General features: G+C 40.4%; 1 protein-coding gene across 1 annotated transcript in view; it reads left to right on the forward strand.

Annotated features, from left to right (window-relative positions):
* Positions 1-19315, forward strand: part of TACR3 (tachykinin receptor 3) — a 40861-nt gene that overhangs the window by 12005 nt on the left and 9541 nt on the right. Inside the window, exons 2-3 of the mRNA XM_086746506.1 lie at positions 2925-3113; positions 4550-4700. Coding sequence (XP_086602632.1) covers positions 2925-3113; positions 4550-4700 — 340 coding nt within the window. The remainder of the gene's footprint in view (positions 1-2924; positions 3114-4549; positions 4701-19315) is intronic.

The raw sequence follows: 19315 nt of genomic DNA on the forward strand, positions 1-19315 counted from the left end.
AAATTTGAGGGAGTGTAACAATTGCAGCTAGAAAACAATATCTCACTATGTTAATTAAGCAAATTTGTTTCTAAGAAAAGCCTCTTAGGGAACAAATTAGACATTTCATAGCAATTGTTAATGTACTGGCAAATTAGAATAAATTAGATTTTTATCAAAGGCTCTGTAGTAAAGAGCTGTCAATACTCTCTTGTCAGCTAAGTCCTTCCTGCACAAAGGCATTATTGAGGGAACGGTCAAGGCTCCTCCACCTCCTCCCCATCTTGTTTTTCAGAATGACTGCCTGCTACGTTTTTGTAATCTCGCTTGTGCAAAAGGTAGGCTCTTGGCTTATCACTCAAATTTCAACAAGAAAGACAAGTACCCTGCTTTTCATCTGATCCTTGTCCTTTGACTTACCTCACTCAGACAGACAGTAGTTAAAATGTCCATCAGTACAGCTGCATGAGTTGTTTCACACAAACAATCCACATCTTTAAAGAGCAGTCACCAGACAGGGAGATACAACAACAGAATTTTATCTTAGCCAAAGAGAATTACTGCTGGTACCTATTGGGAATAGGAATAATATAACTGAGAATAAGAATAATGTGAATATAATAGAAATCTGACAGTAGCACATAAAACAAAATCAATGTGCACTCTGAAGAAAACTAGCAATTCAAAGTAATTATTCCAGGGTAGGAGGAGATGCCTCAAGAGTCCCACAAGCATGAGAAAATCATTACTTGTTTATGGGTTATCACCTGCTAGAAGTAAAGATCATCAGGCACTTTGGACAGTGTCTGGCAGCCCAGGCTTAAGCTAGCTCAATTTGAAAGGCAGGAATCATGACTACAAAGTTACCTTCATTACCAAGTTGTACCTACTCTTTGGAGGAGACGGGAACTAGGGGCTAGAGGGCAACAACGCAGCTGATGTATATTTTAGTCAGATCTTCTGCTCTCTTAGGACAAGACACCCAGCACTCAAATAAAGCTGTTTCACAGTTAGTATGTAATACCAAAATCACCAGTTTAGCTAAATAAAAATGAAAAAGCAGGTAAAGGAGAGGAGAACGAATTACCCTGTGGGAATAAATATGTAAGTGCAGTAAAAGTATTGCAAAATGAATAGGTTTGAAATTCTTGACACAGAAATTGATGATTCAAAACGGAAGATCACTCTGTTTCTGATAGCATTTAGGTGTTAGAGTATTAGCATAGTTATAACGTCTACTAGGGGCTGAGTACCATGATGACGGCAGATATTGGATTTATCACGTATTTGATGGTTAACTATAAACTGAGTTATTTTTGCTAAAACAAATATCTATTCTATAATTACCCACCACTCAAGTATGAAATTTCCAAAATGTAGGAATATCTTGAATGAAATTTATATGCTGTAGCAGGTGAATATCAATGCAGAAGATTACTTGCACAAGTTCTTATCAGGAGCATTGTTTTATGAATATTGTCTGATGCCTAACGTTTGTACCTAAAAATCTTGGGCAAGTCTGCCTAGAACCTAGATGTGGAATTGTAACAATTAGGACATGTCATACCTTCCTTCATTTCAACTGTGTCCTACTGTTCTAATTGCAGCAGAACAGAAAGGATTTTTTAACATGCTTTGGGAACCCTCTGGATCTGAAGCAAAATATTAATTTAAAAACCATTCCCTTGTGTTGTTTTGGAAAACATTCGGATGTCAGATTAAAGAACATGCAGTTAGTTACTCAGTATGCTATAGCAGTAACACACTATGGACATAAATATAGCCATCATTTCCTTGGTTTTAAGGAAGTACAAAAATTTCTTAAAATGTGATCTGGCATGCACTTATCAGCATTCCCTCTAGTAGTGGAAGAAATTTTGAATACTGTTCTTATTTAATTAATATGATTAATGATTTTGCAAGTCATTATTTGGTCATTGTTAAATGAAACAAAATAGAGTGATCAGGGAAGTTGGTGGAAAATACATTAATTCAGAGTTTAGCCCAGAACTCAAAGCAGTCATGCTAAGAAAAATGTTAAAAACACACGAAGTATGGTGATATGGAGTATATAAAATACAAAATGTCTGTCTCCCTTGTTCCTTGCATCTATAACAAAGATCACAAGACAGAAAACAAGACTTGTTTTTCTTTCACTGTCTCTCTTGATACCTTCCTGTTGCTCTTTTTATCTAAGCTTTTAAATTGTAATTACTTACAGTAAACTTTTTAATTATTTTTTGCATGTTCTTCTAAAGTTTTCAGCATACATGGATTGCTAATACAATTATAGGGCAACAAGAAGAATGGCATCCTAACTGAGGACCGAGGAACCGAGAAAGCAAATGAGATATTTTCATGCTTTATGCATATATTTCTTTTAGTGCTTTTATTGCTTCTACATGGCCTGAGGAAAAGCTCATGTGGCTCCTTCAATCTCTGGATGAACCAGTTGCAGTCTGGGGCTCTTTGGCAGACTATCTGAAGTCAGTTTATGTCTACTGAAATAAATGCATGCGGACTTATCAGGTTCTGTAGCTTTTGGACAGATGACTAATAATCCTGACAGATTGGCTGTTAATTTTTTAATTAGAGATAAATCCTCTGTTATGTAGCAGAGTAACAGGATCCAGCTGTATTGTTACTTTTCAATCAGGTTGTGCAGTAACAGGATTAACTAACTCTTTGAGAAAGAGTTGCTCTACTGCTATACATATGGTTAACCAGGTGTCCCACTGCTTTAAAATAACATCCAAGGAACGTTCTTTTTCTTCCAGCACTGCCTTCATGGGGGCAAAACCACCTAAAAAGCACAACGCCATCAGAACTCCAGGAAGACAAAAAACTCTGCTTTTATCCTTCTCCCAACCCTAAGCTTTGGCTGATTCTAGATACATCCTGATCTCTAAAGGTTTCTTAAGCACAGTTTTTGCTTTCTTTTACAGGTACATGGCCATTATCGATCCCTTGAAACCTAGGCTCTCTGCAACTGCTACCAAGGTGGTCATTGGGAGCATATGGATTTTGGCTTTCCTGTTGGCTTTTCCCCAGTGCCTATACTCGATAACCAAGGTGATGCCTGGGAGAACTCTTTGCTATGTAGCATGGCCAGGTGGTCCAAAACAGCATTTTACGTAAGTTTTTGTTCCTTTAAATTTGTGCATGGTGGTGTCTACACTTGCAATGTCTTGGCAAAAGCTGTAGAGTATCAAGCAGATACTCTATATGCAGATACTCTATATCCAGAATAACTAACAGCATTGATCACTAAGAAATGTAAAGCAAGTCTTCTAAGCTAGGAAGACAGAGCATTTTAAGTGACAAGTGGAACAGATTTATTCTCTTCCACTTCTATGAGTGTTCTCCATCTCATGCTGCATGTTTACCGTCATTGCTTCACTTAAGATGGCTACCACTCCTATACAGACAGAGATGGACAGAAATAGGGACAGAACATGCAATTCAAAGCAAATTTTCTTTTCAGCCTAACCAGGAAAACAAGTATTTCCAGCCTCTCCTTGTCCTAATCAGATTTCTTCCTCTGGATCTCTTCATGAGAGGGTTGTATTTTCCCACTTCATTCTGTTACAGTCTCAAAATTACGTATCTCAGATATCAGTTTAAATAAGAGAACTGTAAAACCTATAACTGGGTTTAGTTTCTGAAAGTGTAGAATAACAGTCAATTAAATTTAATATATCCTATTTGTCTCTCTGACAGAATTAGTAATAAGTGGTTACCTAGCCATAGAACCATTATCTGCCCTTTCATGTCTTCATGGCATTTAAAATAACCCAGTGTTCAAGGCTGAAGGCCTGTGTAATCATCCAGCATCAAATTTGACTTTTTGCTCTCCTTCAGGCAGGCAAAAGAGGCCCTGATTGTATACAATTTTTATCACTTTAGAAGCCACGCACAGATATTTCTCTTCAGGGCAGTAAAGTCACTCTCAGTGACGGCTGGGGATTCTTCACTGATCATTCACCAGGATTTTATCTGAAGATGGCATTTAAGCAGGAACTAACAGGAGGCAAAAGAAGTTATCTTTTTTTTTTTTTCCCCAGTGCTTACATCAACAGCCATGAATATATTGCAGGTAGGCAGCAGATCTGTGATGCCTATGTGCAACAGATCTGCCATATGAATAGGACCCTTATCAGGGCCTTTGTATAAATATATCATTTAAATATTTATTTTCCTCTTTAATTTATAGTCCAGACTAGAGATCAAAACACCTTGCTTGCCCTTAGGAGACTTGGCTGTGCAATAATTAAATCAATTCAGCTAGTTATGGACAAGCACACCTTATTCTGCAGTCACTAATCATGATAACTATAGAGTCATTCTTAATTCATGCTAGTGCAAGTTCAGAATTAGAACTAGAAACCCCATAAAGCACTTGCATTAAGATGTAAGTAAATTTGCAGTGCAATTAAAGACTTTCAAAAAGACAGTAAAAACACCAAGGAATAGCCAGTCAATGCAAAACATGTTTTGTGCTATGACTTTTAGCAGCCATTGGTATAGCTCCTCTGAAAGCACTTGTCAGCTTAATGCTTTTTCATTGCAGGTATCATGCCATTGTGATTGTGCTGGTCTACTGCTTTCCACTGCTTGTCATGGGCATCACTTATTCCATAGTGGGAATTACCCTCTGGGGCGGAGCAATACCAGGTGACACATCCGACAAATATCACGAGCAGCTCAAAGCTAAGAGAAAGGTATTGTTCCATAAAACCTCACCAAATGAATCTTGAGAACATCATCTGCAATTGTATTACAAAGTATCACAGTATATTCCTTCAGAAACACCAAGTCACTTGAAATAACAGTAATGAGATATCTCCTTCAAAAAAAAAAAAGTGGATGTTTGACAAGTTGTCTTCTATGTTCACTAGCTGTTCTTTTTCTAAGTTTACTGTTCTTCATTAAACAAAGGTAACATTTGGATTTTAACTTCTTTTTCTACATATAGTGGCATATAGCTTGTCTGATATGTGAAAACTAAGCCCAAATGTTTAGCCTTTACAGAGCTAAAATATTGACTTTTGAACAATGGGCTAGTAAACCATTGTCTTTTCTTAGGCCAGATTCTCATCCTACTGAAAGAAAAGTGAATTTTGCTGTAATTTTCAATAGATTAAGGCCCATGCATCTTTGAGATGAGTGCACATCAGCCTATTCATACTGAATAATGTAGCTGTTAAATTAATAACTTTTGATGAGAAACACAAACTCTTTTTTCCCCTGTTATTTTATTTCCATATTCTTCACTGTAAGTATTGCCTAATCCAACAAGACTGTGGATTGCTTAGAACTAATTATTTGACTATTTCCAGTTCAGTTTTCATGGTGTTGCAGTGCCAGGAAGGTTTCTTTCTTATATCATTTTTTTTCTTAGCCTAACTTTTCTTCTTTAATACGGCAGCCCTTCTGCTTTTTATTTCACACTGAAATGCATTTAACCTTTTGAATTTGTAAAAATTATACCCAGACATGGAATTCTAACCATGCTGTAGCAATAGTAAAGTGCAGCATTTTGGGAGATCTTCTGTAAATACTGGAGAACACTGATGTTCACATTTCTTTGAGGACACTGTCAGGAATGGCAGTGGTTTTCCCCCACATGCTACACAGAAAAAGTTGTTAAGGCAGAGGGTATATGAAAGGAAAGATTAGGATCATTTTCTTTCTCATACATCTTCAGACTCATAAGAGACAAGTGCAAAACTTTCTATGGCAAGTTGCAGTTGTCAAAATGGTAGACATGCCTTGATAGCTTTATGATATGATGTGGAATGCCTCACAAGAAACCAAAGGTGTTACTTATTTTTGCCTTTACATAGCTTTTTTTAAGAGAGCAAAATGCTAGCCTCTCTTAAGAAACACCAAGGAGTAGCCAGCCAAATACAGTTTGACTAGTATTATCACTACTATTTCCTTGTAACAGTTCAAACATTATTTGGAATGTGAGTGGAGAGAAAATTATGAAAAATTGTCATGGAAAACTAACAGGTATGCTTTGCGTATTTGTCCCAAAGTGAAATTATTGGACTAATTTCCAGAAATGCTGAAAGCATTTGAAAAGATCTGCATTTCACTCTTTAACATTATCCACAGAAGTCCAACATTATCCTTACAGTCTTTGCCATGCGTGTTGTCACTTACTCAAAAGTGTATTTTCAAAGGTACAAAATAACCTTTCCTATAGAGCATCAGCAGAAAGATTTCACTGGTCAATTAACTATGCTGTTATCAATACTGCCCTTTCAGACAGTGAAAAAAGGGAAGCAAATACTCAGTGGGGAGTGCCCAGGGTCTGAAAACTGAGGAATCACGTTCTGTAACAGGCAGTTTGCAAAAGCAAGTGTGGAAAGAAAACTACTAAAAGATAACTTGGAGAACCAGGAAATACCAGAACTTCAGTACCTGTTTGAAGGTTTACGACAGAACTTCTGTCACAAAAAACAAAGGTCTCCGAAGAAAAAGCTAGCTCTTACTATATGCTATCAAGGGTCAATTTAAATCTCTTGAATACTTTAGAAATAGCACCTCTTTAGACCTCTAAATATATGCAAGAGACAAGGAGTAGCATCCTTAATTAAAGGATTTTAAATACAAGATTACTGGAAAGCATGCTTTCAACACATGCAACATGGGGATTAAATTATGTGCAGATATATTGTAACTGCATCAGTGACTTTGTTGGCAGAGCTCCATGACAGCTCTTCAGTTCCACTGCTGTGGTCTCCGTCAGGATTTATGAAATAACTGGTATTTTGGAAGACAAATCATAATTGGTCATTCATGGAGATGAACTAATAGACTGGAATCCAAATAAAGCTATCACTCAGCCTGCCTCTAGTAACAGAGCTATTGCTTTTCCTTTATTCAGGCAAAGAAATAATCTGTTTTTCTTGCTATTTAGCATGCAGATATCTAGACATATGGAAAGTCGGTACTGGCTGCACTTGTAATGAAGGAGAAATATAAAATAGCTAACTGCATGTTTCTTATTATGCAATGGTACAGTGCGAAGGATGTTTGATTAGGATTGTTCCAAATGGTATTTAATGTCACGAAGGTAGTTAGCAGTAAGACCTTTTAAAGAAGCCATATTTGCTAAAAAAAAGATTTGAATCTTGAAAAAGTTATTAATAGTTTGATAGATAGTCTCATCACTTCGTATGTGTGGCTGTGCAATGCACCCTGAATCCTTCTGAAAGCAACATCAAAGACCAAAGAATTCAAACTATTTCACAGCATGCACTACAGGCTGGGCAACACAAAGTCATACCTAGTCAAAGGGTCAAAGACTTGAAATTTTTAGAAATTCAGGACTATATGTGACTACTACTACTTTTTTTTTTTTTTTGACAGATCAAATGTTTCAGTTTTGACTGACATCAATCTTTTGAACTTCTGAACATCCACTACATGTGGGAACCTTGCAGACTTTACCCCTTCTTAAAGCTCCTGGCATGAGACTGACTGATGTTCAGCTGAACATCATTTATTCTCCTGCATTCTCACAAGATGGAATTATAGTTTCAATACTGTCATACATAACTGAAGTTTATATAGGCATGTTGATAGTAACTGATAATGTTACTACCAGTTTTACTAGGCCAAAGTGTTCTTTATATTCAATGCAAATAATTAGAGACTTGCTCTCAGATGTTGTCTCCACACTCTGTTTTTTCTATCTAAGCTTCTGTTCCAATCCCTCTTACAACTTTACTTAACCTGTAAGAGGGGATAATCATGTACTGTAAATAAAATCAATCAGTTACTATTGTCTTAGTCAAGAGATGCAATTCTGATACAACTTTCTTCTGAAAAAAGAGCGTTTCTCTCAACAGAAGATGCCATTGCCTTGTCCCACTTGGAGGAATACAGAACAGAAAATACTCTCCTTAACTTTTACGTCTTATCTTTACAATTCCCCTTACCTCTGTTAATTTTACGATAACATGTCACTGTGCATCTTTTTCAGCAATTTTCATAATTCCTCCATACTTATGCCTCTGCCTGTATTCTTTGCTTCTCCTAACACAGCTTGAGGTGTCATTTCAACTTCTTACTGCAATGAAGACTGACTAAAAGCTACATTTTTCCAATATTAAAATTGTTTTGGAAATTTGCATGTAAAAACAGAAAAAAAAAACCCATATGTTTGCTAGTTACTCACAGTGTTCCAGGAAGCACTAAGGAGATGGTCAGGTTTACCAGCTTAGCTACATAAGGAAATTTATGAATTTTTCTAATACACATTTTGACAGGAAAAGTAGGCATCTCATATCCTTTTACAGTCAAATGCATCTATTTAATCAGTTAATATAGTATATGCAACACAGTGGAGGAGAAAATGAAAAGTAGAAAACTTAAGACTTCCATCTAAAAAGGAAATAATTTTCAAAACAATATGGGACTGGAGGAATAATGATGTCACAAGAACCACTTTTGAATATGAATTTGAAATATCACATAGTGTGAGAAGCCAAATCAAAGAAGACGGGAGGCAAGTCAGGGTCAGAACGGTTAAATGTATATTCGAAAATCACTCAAAATTACTGTGTGAAAAGCTTTTACTAAGATAAACAGAAATATCCAGGTGAAGTCTTAAAGGACTTAAATATTACAGAAAGGCATCTCAACCATTTAAAATAATTTTATTACATACTTACATTACATATTTAACCTCTTTCACAAACTATGGAAGTAAGCAACAGAACAAAATCTGAGCAATGGCTCTCTGTAAGAACTACGACATGAACACTCACACGTATTTCTCTGGTTTGTTCTGTTTTTTTGTTGGTTTGTTGTTTTTTTTTTCCCCCTCTCATGGATTTAGAGGAAGTCCAAGGTTGGCCAACTAAAATGATCAAAGGTCTTATAAGGAGACTAAAATGGCCTGGACTTCTCAGTTTGGACAGAAGGAGGCCAAGGAATGAGATGATCAAGGAGTGGTAGATAAAGCGACTGAAGAACTGTTGATCCTCAAATTTCAAAATATAAGAACTAATAGGAGAGAAGTTTAAAGCAGGTAGCAGAGAGAGTACTTTAAGAAAGGGTAATTTAAGAGTTGGTAAAGAGATTCTGAGACTCTCACCTGACAGATACTATGATCTCAGAAGGTTCTGAATGGGATTAGGCAAATTAACAGGCAATAAATTAATAAACAGATACTGAAAGGATGAAGCAGGGATGCACCCTTCTCTGATATAATTTTGGATGCTGGAACAGTATTAGGAACATAAAAGATGAAAAATGGCCACGTTCGTGGGATCTCCCTAAACAGCACCTGCTACTGCCATTGTCTGATCCTGGAGGAATTGTGTTATGTCCTTATGTTCCTTTATATGTAGCAGTACAGCTATAAAAATACAGTTCAGCATCTTATTCCTGACTTGTCACTGACTTTGAGTGCAACTAAAAAGGCAGATTTTCCTTTTTTATTTTTTTAACCACATATGAATACATGACATTAAATAATGTTAATATACATTTTATACTACATTGCACAAAATAAGAAAAGCACTAGTTAGAAATAATGATACTTTTGCTAGCATTAAATAGTAGCTGACCAGGTCAGGATGAAAGAAGCTGAATTGTTTCACTATGCAGTAGTTTATCAAGGGGCATATTTTGTTACATTAAAAAAAAAAAAAAAAGGCAAGAGAGTCAAAGCCCTAAACATTACAATGTAGCATCAAAACTCATGGAACACTGAATTAATTATGAGCACCCACAAAGGCTGACACAGATTAGGAAAAACAATATCAGAATAATTGTTTTTATAATCATCATATAAGGCTTATTCATAAAAATATTCATAAAAATTATAATCATAATATAAAGCTTATTCATAAAAAGGTGATGACAATATTACACTATGAAATCACACATCACATGTTAAGTAATTCTAAAATTCAAGATCCTTATTGTTAACAAGCAACCACTAAATCTAGACAGAGAGACTAGTTAGATAGTGCCCCATTCATAAAACCTCATGTGAAAGTTTGCATCCAGCCATAAGAAACAAAATGTTTTGACACTCTGGATCCAAGGATTTGTCTTGCATATGACTTCATATTTCCTGCCCACACTATCTTGAAACCCCACTTTTATCCGAGACATTTATTCAGACTTCTTCAAGGTTGGAAAATAATTGCTACCCCAGGGGACTGTGCAAAGACATGGTAAGTTTAATACCTGCCCAGTTATTCAGGCATCCATCTTCTCCTAGCTTTTCCCAGCATAAGGACCTGCACTCCCATCTGCAATAACTTCTATGTTATATTCCATTTTCAAAATGGCATAAGGGAGTCAAACAGTTTAATAAAACAGAAATTCAATATAACTTGATTATCCTGAATTCCAATAAAAACACCAGCTGCAATCAACTACTCTACATAGCTTTGTATTACAGGCTTCAAGGGATAGCCAAATCTTCACAACTGACACCCTCGTCTGTACTGAATCATCACCTATGAATGTTTTTTAAAAGTCAAACAGTAATAACCACAGAATTTTTTGGCCTTTATTCAGATAATGGTCTACCAAGGCTTATGTCTCCATATTCACTTCTCCATGTCATGCATGCAAAGAGAACCAAATCCTGGAGCACACAGCTGCAGGAGGAAGGCATCTGGGTTACAGCTCATTCAAACTTGCCATGTAATAGCAGACTGTGGAAGAAACTTGTATTGCTGTCTTGCCTTGCCCACCACTTCATGGGGCACGAATGTTTCCACCTTGGAGATTGATTTGTGCTTGTGCTTCATGGACAGAAATGACTGCCATAGTGATGTAGGAGCACTCTGCTTACATACTGACAAGGCGCCCATGCCAGAACTGTGCAAACAAACACAACGGGGCACGTGCCCTTTCTCGCTGGGAAAGTACCTCTTCCCTTTGGTCGATTTTACATTCCTCAGAGTGATAAGTGAAACAACCTACCCATTCTATTGTGGGGTAATGAGGTACAGAAATTCCATTTGTTGTGAATAATATATACCTCCTGCCAAAAAAAGGTGCCTGTGTAATTTTTTGGTCCATCAGTAATCCTCTTCTGTAAATGGGTCTGCTCTTTGACTATGCAGAGATTGACAATGAAAATAAAACGTAGGAAAAAAGAGAGAGTGCTGGAACAGAAACAAGAGAGGAGAGGAATCTAGAAAATTAAACCCTGTTCTAAAAACAGGTTGTTTCTGATCTAACAGACACAGCAATATGGCTTATATTGTGTGGATGGCTATACTGCTTGAGTATGTGAAGTTGCATACAGCTACAGATAAATAATTATTTATCCAAAATGTTGATGGTATTACCAGCACCTTGTAGGCCAAAGCTTTATCATGGTGGAAAACCACAGATGTACTTCAGTGCCAATCATAAATACATCAAGCATTGTCCAGCACATTCATAAAGCAAAAGACTAAGTAATACCAGATCGAAGGACAATTTACCCCAGCTAGCACCAGTTCTGTACATTCCAATTCTTTGTTGCCAGGCAACAACAAAAAAAACCCCGAGATATTTTTTTTTATGATTCCAGTCCTTACATGGAAATGACCACTGACTTAATCCTTAGGTGGCTTAAGGTGCGACAAAAATGCCACCCAAAGTGGAAGCCTATTATGCTCATACACTGTCTTTCCTCTACATGAAATACAAACAACTGAACTAAAAGTTTCTGAAGTTATTAACTCTGAATCTCCCTTTGCTTCCCTGTTCGTAAAATCAGCCTAACTTTATTATGTCATACTTTTAAGTCACTCTCCTCTGAGGTTAGACTTACCTAATCATATATCTTAGACTTTGTGAAACTACTCTAGAAATTAAATGCATTTGAAGATTTTCATATAAATGAGAGACAGCAAGTTTTAAACATCAGTTGCCTCAGATCTGAGAAGAAATGGAACCAGACAAGTACCTGCTTTTAAGTGTCCCCCAAAAGTAGATTTGTTCCTTGTTTGCCAAACACAGGAAGACACTGAACTGTGTCCAGAGCTTTCTCCACTTATTTCTTGGATGTTAGTTTGTCTCTTTCAATGTTAAAATGTTAAATGAAAACAGGACAGAAACCAGCCTCAGGGCCGGCCGGAGACCTGTCATCGCAGGCAACTCTAACAGAATCCCTTTGATACCATCTTAAATCTCCATCTGAAAAATATTTTGCTTTCTAGACTGCTACATGTAATGGAAAGTGTTCTAAAAATCTCAGTACTCCCACAGTTCCAGTTTCCAGGTTGAATTTATTTATGGAAAGCTGTATTTATGCTCTTGTTTTCTCTTAGCTTAATTAATTACTTATTATTCTTCACTGGTGCCAGTTCAACAGATGTTTTCATAGAATCATAGAATAGTTTGGGTTGGAAGGGACCTTAAAGGTCATCTAGTTCCAATCCCCCTGCCATGAACAGGGACATCTTCCACTAGACCAGGTTGCTCAAAGCCCCATCCAACCTGGCCTTGAACACTTCCAGGGATGGGGCAGCCACAACTTCCCTGGGCAACCTATTCCAATACCTCGCCACCCCTTCAGTAAAGAATTTCTTCCTTATGTCTATACCTAAATCTACCTTCTTCCAGTTTAAAGCCATTACTCCTTGTCCTATCACTACATGCCCTTGTCAACAGTCCCTCTCCAGTTTTCTCATAAGCCCCCTTTAGGCACTGGAAGGCCGCTATAAGGTCTCCCTGGAGCCTCCTCTTCTCCAGGCTAAACAGCCACAACTCTCTCAGCCTGTCCTCATAGGAAAAGTGCTCCAGCCCTCTGATCATCTTCGTGGCCCTCCTCTGGACTCATTCCAACAGGTCCATGTCCTTCTTATGTTGGGGGCTCCAGAGCTGGACACAGTACTCCAGGTGAGGTCTCACCAGAGCAGAGTAGAGGGGCAGAATTACCTCCCTCAACCTGTTGGCCATGCTTCTTATGCAAGAAGTGACCAAAAGCAGACAAGAAATGCCAGAGATGGCATGGTCTTCCATACTGGTAATAACACTTTCCTGTCTCCACTGAAAGTGTCTCATCTGGAAATCCTAATATCTCATTTATTCCTTTCATTACAGTGATGACCTGGTCGTGCTGTAATGAATCAATACATCTGTCTCCTCATTTGTTCACACCAGCTCAGTCCACAGTTCACAGCACAAAATTTTACTAGTCCTTACTTCAGCAAATCCCAGAATTTTTCTGAGTATGATCCTACCTATGGAAGAACAACGTAAAACCATCTCCAAAACTAGCACAGTATCAATCCAGCAGTTTCTATCTCCTCTGTGATATCTGTCACTGCCACGGCCCCACTTAGAGACCCAACCACTACAAGCACCTCACTAAGTATATGATCAGCACTTTGAAGTTGCATTTATGCTCCTGAAGTTCTTCAGCATCCCAGATCTGCTATGCCTCTGCAGTAGCAAAGATGCACACAATTGTGCTTTCGCCAAACAGATTTGACATGCTTTTCCTCTTTTGTATAAAACACCTCAGTAAATATGTCAAATAGGCCCAACCTCAAGACTGACACTTACAGAATATATCCTGGCTTCGAGGGAGGTTAGTATTAAATACTTTCTAATAAAAAATGTTTCTCTGCACTACCTTTCCAGTGGAAAGTGTTTCGCAAATCCTGCTCAGTAGTGAAATGCAACAGTTAAAAGTTACATGCAAAAATTATTAACTAAAATAGGTTTTCTCTGGGCACTTCTTACTATGATATCCTCTGGCAACTTAAGGGAGGTGTATGAAATACACTTGTTAACATGATAAATGCAAACCAATTCTATTAAAGCTGGAGCCCGACTTCACAAACAGTTACACATGCCTGAAACTGGTTTTGTAACGCTGTAGGTGAAGTTACAGGAGGGGATGTAGCATGCTGCTTAGCACGCTTCCTATGAACAACTGATGGTAATTCTGTCTATGGCTCTGCACGAATAAGTCAGCACGGGTCATGAACTAGACTGCAGATGTTAGTGTCCCACGAATGGCTTGAGCAGTTGTCCCATATCCCTAAAGACAGATACCCTGCCAGACTCACCAGATTGCTATTAGCACAATGGCAAAAGTTACTACTTGCAAGTAATTGCTATTACAGTTAAAAGCTTGAAGAACAGGGTTTTTTTTACCTTATTTTCTCATTAGCTTAACAAAAGCTTCTAAAAGGTAATAAGGGCTGGAATATCATATGAATAAATACCTGGTGAAAATACTAACAGGTCTTTTCCTGTTTTCATCCATAATACATCTCTATAGCTATTAAAAATCTCAACAAGAATACAACAGTCTATTGACAGATAAACTTAATGTGAGCATTTTAATTCACCATTAATTAAATTCTTGAAATTTTGTACAGTACGTATAATGGCAATATATGCCTAAACACATACACACAGAGAGCCTATTTTCTAGCAGTACTAGGCAGCATGGCCAATACTCTAATTAAATTTATTTTTTTAAAATTTTTTTAAAGTTCTGTTAAATCCTTTCCATTACCAAGTATACAGACTAAACATCTACTTAAAATGTAGGAAATGAGGAAAGTAATTCTTAATATTATGCATCATAATTTTCCTCTTACAGTCTCACTCTTCACATGCTTAGAAGTTGCCTAGGGAAAGACTGCGACATGAGATAATGGGGAATTATTTCATTCCATGTGAAAAGAGACCAAAATTAACTACCCATAACCAAAATATTTTTTACAGAGCTATTTTACGCACTTAGAACTTTGGAAAAACAGGTTTCATCCTTTCTCCTTTTCAGGATTTTTTTTTTCCCAGGAAGGAATTTGTTCTCCTTTTAATAATTTGCCTGTATTTTTAACAAGTTTTCCTATTGTGGTAAAAAAAAAAGTCCTGATAATTTTCTGAACGGCATTAGAATAGTGAAATACAATGAAATTATTGATTAATGATTCTGGAAGCTGCCCTGCTCTGCTCTCTATCTACGAAATAGCTACAGCAGCAGTACTAGGTTCCACTCATTGTCTAGAGATTTCTTAAAACTCAGCTATGAATTGTGAATGCATCGCTCCACACTCATCCTCCATGCCCACAGCAGCAACTAAGGCAGAGTAGAAGAACAGTAAACTCCAAAAATGTCTTTATAGTGAGCATAAATCTTGCACAGTGTAAGTATTTACTGACAGAATGATGAAAACTGAAGTTTTCCAGTTAAAACTTTCTTATGCAACAGCTGGCAATGAGTCCAGGACCAGGGCAGAGTAAGCAGACTGATTCTGCATGGTCAGTGAGTAGAATCATAGAATCATAGAATGGTTAGAGTTGGAAGAGACTTTCAAAGGTCATCTAGTCCAACCCCCCTGCAAGGAGCAGGGACATCCCTGACTAGATCAAGTTGCTCAGAGCCTCATCCAGCCTGGCCTTGAATGTTTCCAGTGACGGGGCATCCATCACCTCTTTGGGCAACCTGTTCCAGTGTTCTATAACTCGCATTGTAAAAAATTTTTTCCTAATATCCAATCTAAATCTATCTCCCTCTATTTTAAAACCATTACCCCTCATTCTATCACAACAGGCCCTACTGAACAGCCTCTCCCCATCTTTCTTGTAGGCCCCCTTGAGGTACTGGAAGGCCGCTATCAGGTCTCCCCGGAGCCTCCTCTTCTCCAGGCTGAACAGCCCCAACTCTCTCAGCCTGTCCTCATAGGAAAGGTGCTCCAGCCCTCTTATCATCTCTTCCCCTGGACCTTCTCCAACTGATCCATGTCCTTCTTATGTTGGGGGCTCCAGAACTGGACACAGTACTCCAGGTGGGGTCTCACCAGGGCAGAGGAGAGGGGGAGAATCACCTCCCTTGACCTGCTGGCCACGCTTCTCTTGATGCAACCCAGGATGCGGTTGGCCTTCTGGGCCACAAGAGCACATTGCCGGCTCATGTTGAGCTTCTCGTCCACCAGCACTCCCAAGTCCTTCTCCTCAGGGCTGCTCTCAATCCATTCCCCGCCCAGCCTGTATTTGTGCCTGGGATTGCCACGACCCAGGTGTAGGACCTTGCACTTTGCCTGGTTGAACTTCATGAGGGTGTCATGACCTGTCAAGGTCCCTCTGGATGGCATCCCTCCCTTCCAGCATGTCGACGGCACCACACAGTTTGGTGTATCACCGAATTTGCTGAGGGTGCACTCCACCCTATTGTCCATGTCGCCGACAAAGATGTTCAACAGGGCCGGGCTCAACATGGACCCCTGAGGGAGACCACTCGTGACCGGTCTCCACATGGACTTTGAGCTGTTCACCACCACTCTCTGAGTGCGACCATCCAGCCAACTCCTTATCCACCGAGTGGTCCGTCCACCAAACCCATGTCTCTCTAGTTTAGAGAGAAGGATGTCGTGCGGGACAGTGTCAAAAGCTTTGCACAAGTCCAGGTAGATGATATCCGTTGCTCATCCCTTGTCCACTGATGCTGTCACTCTGTCATAGAAGGCCACCAAATTGGTCAGGCACGATCTGCCCTTGGTGAAGCCATGTTGGCTGTCACCAACCACCTCCTTGCTCTCCATGTGCCTTAGCATGGTTTCCAGGAGAGTCTGCTCCATGACCTTGCCAGGCACAGAGGTGAGGCTGACCGGTCTGTAGTTGCCCAGGTCTTCCTTATTCCCCTTTTTAAAAATGGGGGTTATGTTCCCTCTCTTCCAGTCATCGGGGACCTCACCAGACCGCCACGATTTCTCAAATATGATGGCCAGTGGCTTGGCAACTTCATCCGCCAGTTCCCTCAGGACCTGCAGATGGATCTCATCAGGTCCCATAGACTTGTGCACCTTTAAGTTCCTCAGATGATCCCGAACCTGCTCTTCGAGTACAGTGGGTGGTTCTTCATCCTTGCAGTCCCTGTTTGCGCCTTCTACAGCTTGGGTGGCGAGACAAGAGCCCTTATCGGTGAAGACTAAGGCAAAAAAGTCATTGAGTACCTCAGCCTTCTCTATGTCCCGGGTAACCAGGACACCGGTTTCCTTCCGGAGGGGGCCTACATTTTCCCTGGACTTTCTTTTGTCCCCTACATTCGTATAGAAGCTTTTCTTGTTGCTTTTTATATCCCTGGCCAGATTCAATTCTGTCAGGGCTTTAGCCTTCCTCACCTGATCCCTGGCCACTCGCACAGCCTCTTTGTAGACCTCCCAGGCTACCTGTCTCAGTTTCCACTCTCTATAGGCTTTCTTCTTCACTTTCAGTTGATCCAGGAGCTCCTTGTTCATCCACGCCGGCCTCCTGGCCTTATTGCCCGACTTGTTCTTCATTGGGATGCACCTCTGCTGAGCTTGGAGGAGATGCTCCTTGAATATGGACCAACTTTCCTGGGCCCCTCTTCCCTCCAGGGCCGCCTCCCATGGCACTTGGCCCATCAGGTCCCTGAAGAGGCCGAAGTCCACCTTCTTGAAGTCTAGGGCTGAGAGTTTGCCGTGTAGTTTTCTTGCTGCCCCGTAGATCTTGAACTCCACCATGTCATGGTCGCTGCAGCCAAGGCTGTCCTTCAGTTTCACATCCCCCACCAGTCCCCCCCTGTTGGTGAGCACAAGGTCAAGCATGGCACCCCTCCTTGTTGGCTCCTCTATCGCCTGCAGGAAGAAGTTATCGTCCTAGCATTCCAGGAACCTCCTGGACTGCCTGTGCCCTGCTGTGTTGTCTCTCCAACAGATGTCAGGGTGGTTGAAATCCCCCATGAGGACCAGGGCTTGTGACCGTGAGGCTGCTCCTATCTGGCTATAGAGCGCCTCATCTGCTCTGTCCTCCTGGCCAGGCAGCCTGTAACAGACTGTGATAGTTTAGCCCAAATCACCACACAGTTTCTTGCTCACCCTCCCCCTCCCCAGGGGGATGGGGGAGAGAATTGGGAAGAAAGGAGAACTCGTGGGTTGAGATAAAGATAATTTACTAAAATAAAAAGGCAAAACTACAATAATAACAGAATATAAGGATATTAAAAATATACAAAGCGAACAATATGTGTTTTCTCACCACCCGATGACAGGAGTTATTTTGGACCGCAGTTTAAGTTCATTTGCACATACCCGAGATCCTTCCTCAGCTTCTGGACCCTCGGTGCTGGCACTGGCGCCATGCTGAGAGCAGTGAGCTGAACGGTGCTCCCCCTCCCCCAGCAACACTAGTTTAAAGCCCTCCGGACGAGTCTGGCAAGTCTTTGTCCAAACACACTCTTCCCCTTCTCAGTTAGGTGCACGCCATCCGCCCCTAGCAGCCCGGGCTTCTCAAAGCATGCCCCATGGTCTAGATACCCAAAGCCCTGGCTGTAGCACCACTCCCTGAGCCACGAGTTAACCTGCCAGATACGTCTGGCCCTTTCAGGTCCCTGCCCTTTGACCAGGACGATTGACGAGAATACCACCTGTGCCCCAGAGTCTTTGACTGTTGAACCCAGAGCTCTGAAATCCCTTTTAATGTTTCTCAGGCTGCTGCCAGCTGTGTCGCTGGCCCCCACATGAAACACCAGCAGTGGATAATAGTCTGTGGGCCATATGAGGCTAGGTATTCTCTCGGTGACATCCCTGATACGAGCCCCTGGGAGACAGCATACCTCCTGAGAGAGCACATCAGGTTGGCAGATCGGTGCCTCCGTACCTCTCAGGAGGGAGTCACCCACTACTACCACTCGTCTCTTTTTTTTGGTAGCACTAGTTATCACGTGAGCCGGTCGGGCTACCTTGCACAGCTCCAGTGCCTCCCCCGAGGTGCTGGGTCTGACTTCTTCACTCTGCAGAGCGGCAAAGCGGTTCTGCAGGGGCACCTCAGGGTTCTGGGGAAGCTGCTTCTTCCTCCTGCTGTGCCTTGCCCTTGCAAGGGGGGGGCAAGGGACTTTCCATTCATTGGCATCTTCTGCCTGCTTGCTTACCTTGTGTGTCATTGGAGGGGGGGGGGGTTGATTGGTTGACTGGATGCTGCGGTTCTGGTGCAGACCCTGCCTGGAACCAAGTATCCAGCTCCCTGATGTCCCGCAGCCTCCTGACCACCTCCTGCAGCTCAGCCACCTGCCACAGGAGCTCCTCCCCCTGGGCACAGGTAGGTTCAGGATTGTGCACGTAAAATTTCTCTGATGTTTACCCTCTGTATTCTATACCTCAGAACACTTGTAGCACAAAATTAATGTGAAACATTAACTCTAGTCACAGTCCTAGTGCAAAAATTTCTGTTTAGTAATGCCTCACATTTTTAAGAATGGAAGTACACTAGATTAAACAGACCAAAAATTTCAACAAACCACTTTGATGTTAGTGAACTCAGTGTGCTTTTAAATGCATTGCTGAACTGAACTATACACATTCCTTAATAACAAAATCAAGAT

Source organism: Chlamydotis macqueenii, chromosome 4 (assembly GCF_036417535.1).
Source record: "Chlamydotis macqueenii isolate bChlMac1 chromosome 4, bChlMac1.mat, whole genome shotgun sequence".
Classification (NCBI taxonomy): domain Eukaryota; kingdom Metazoa; phylum Chordata; class Aves; order Otidiformes; family Otididae; genus Chlamydotis; species Chlamydotis macqueenii.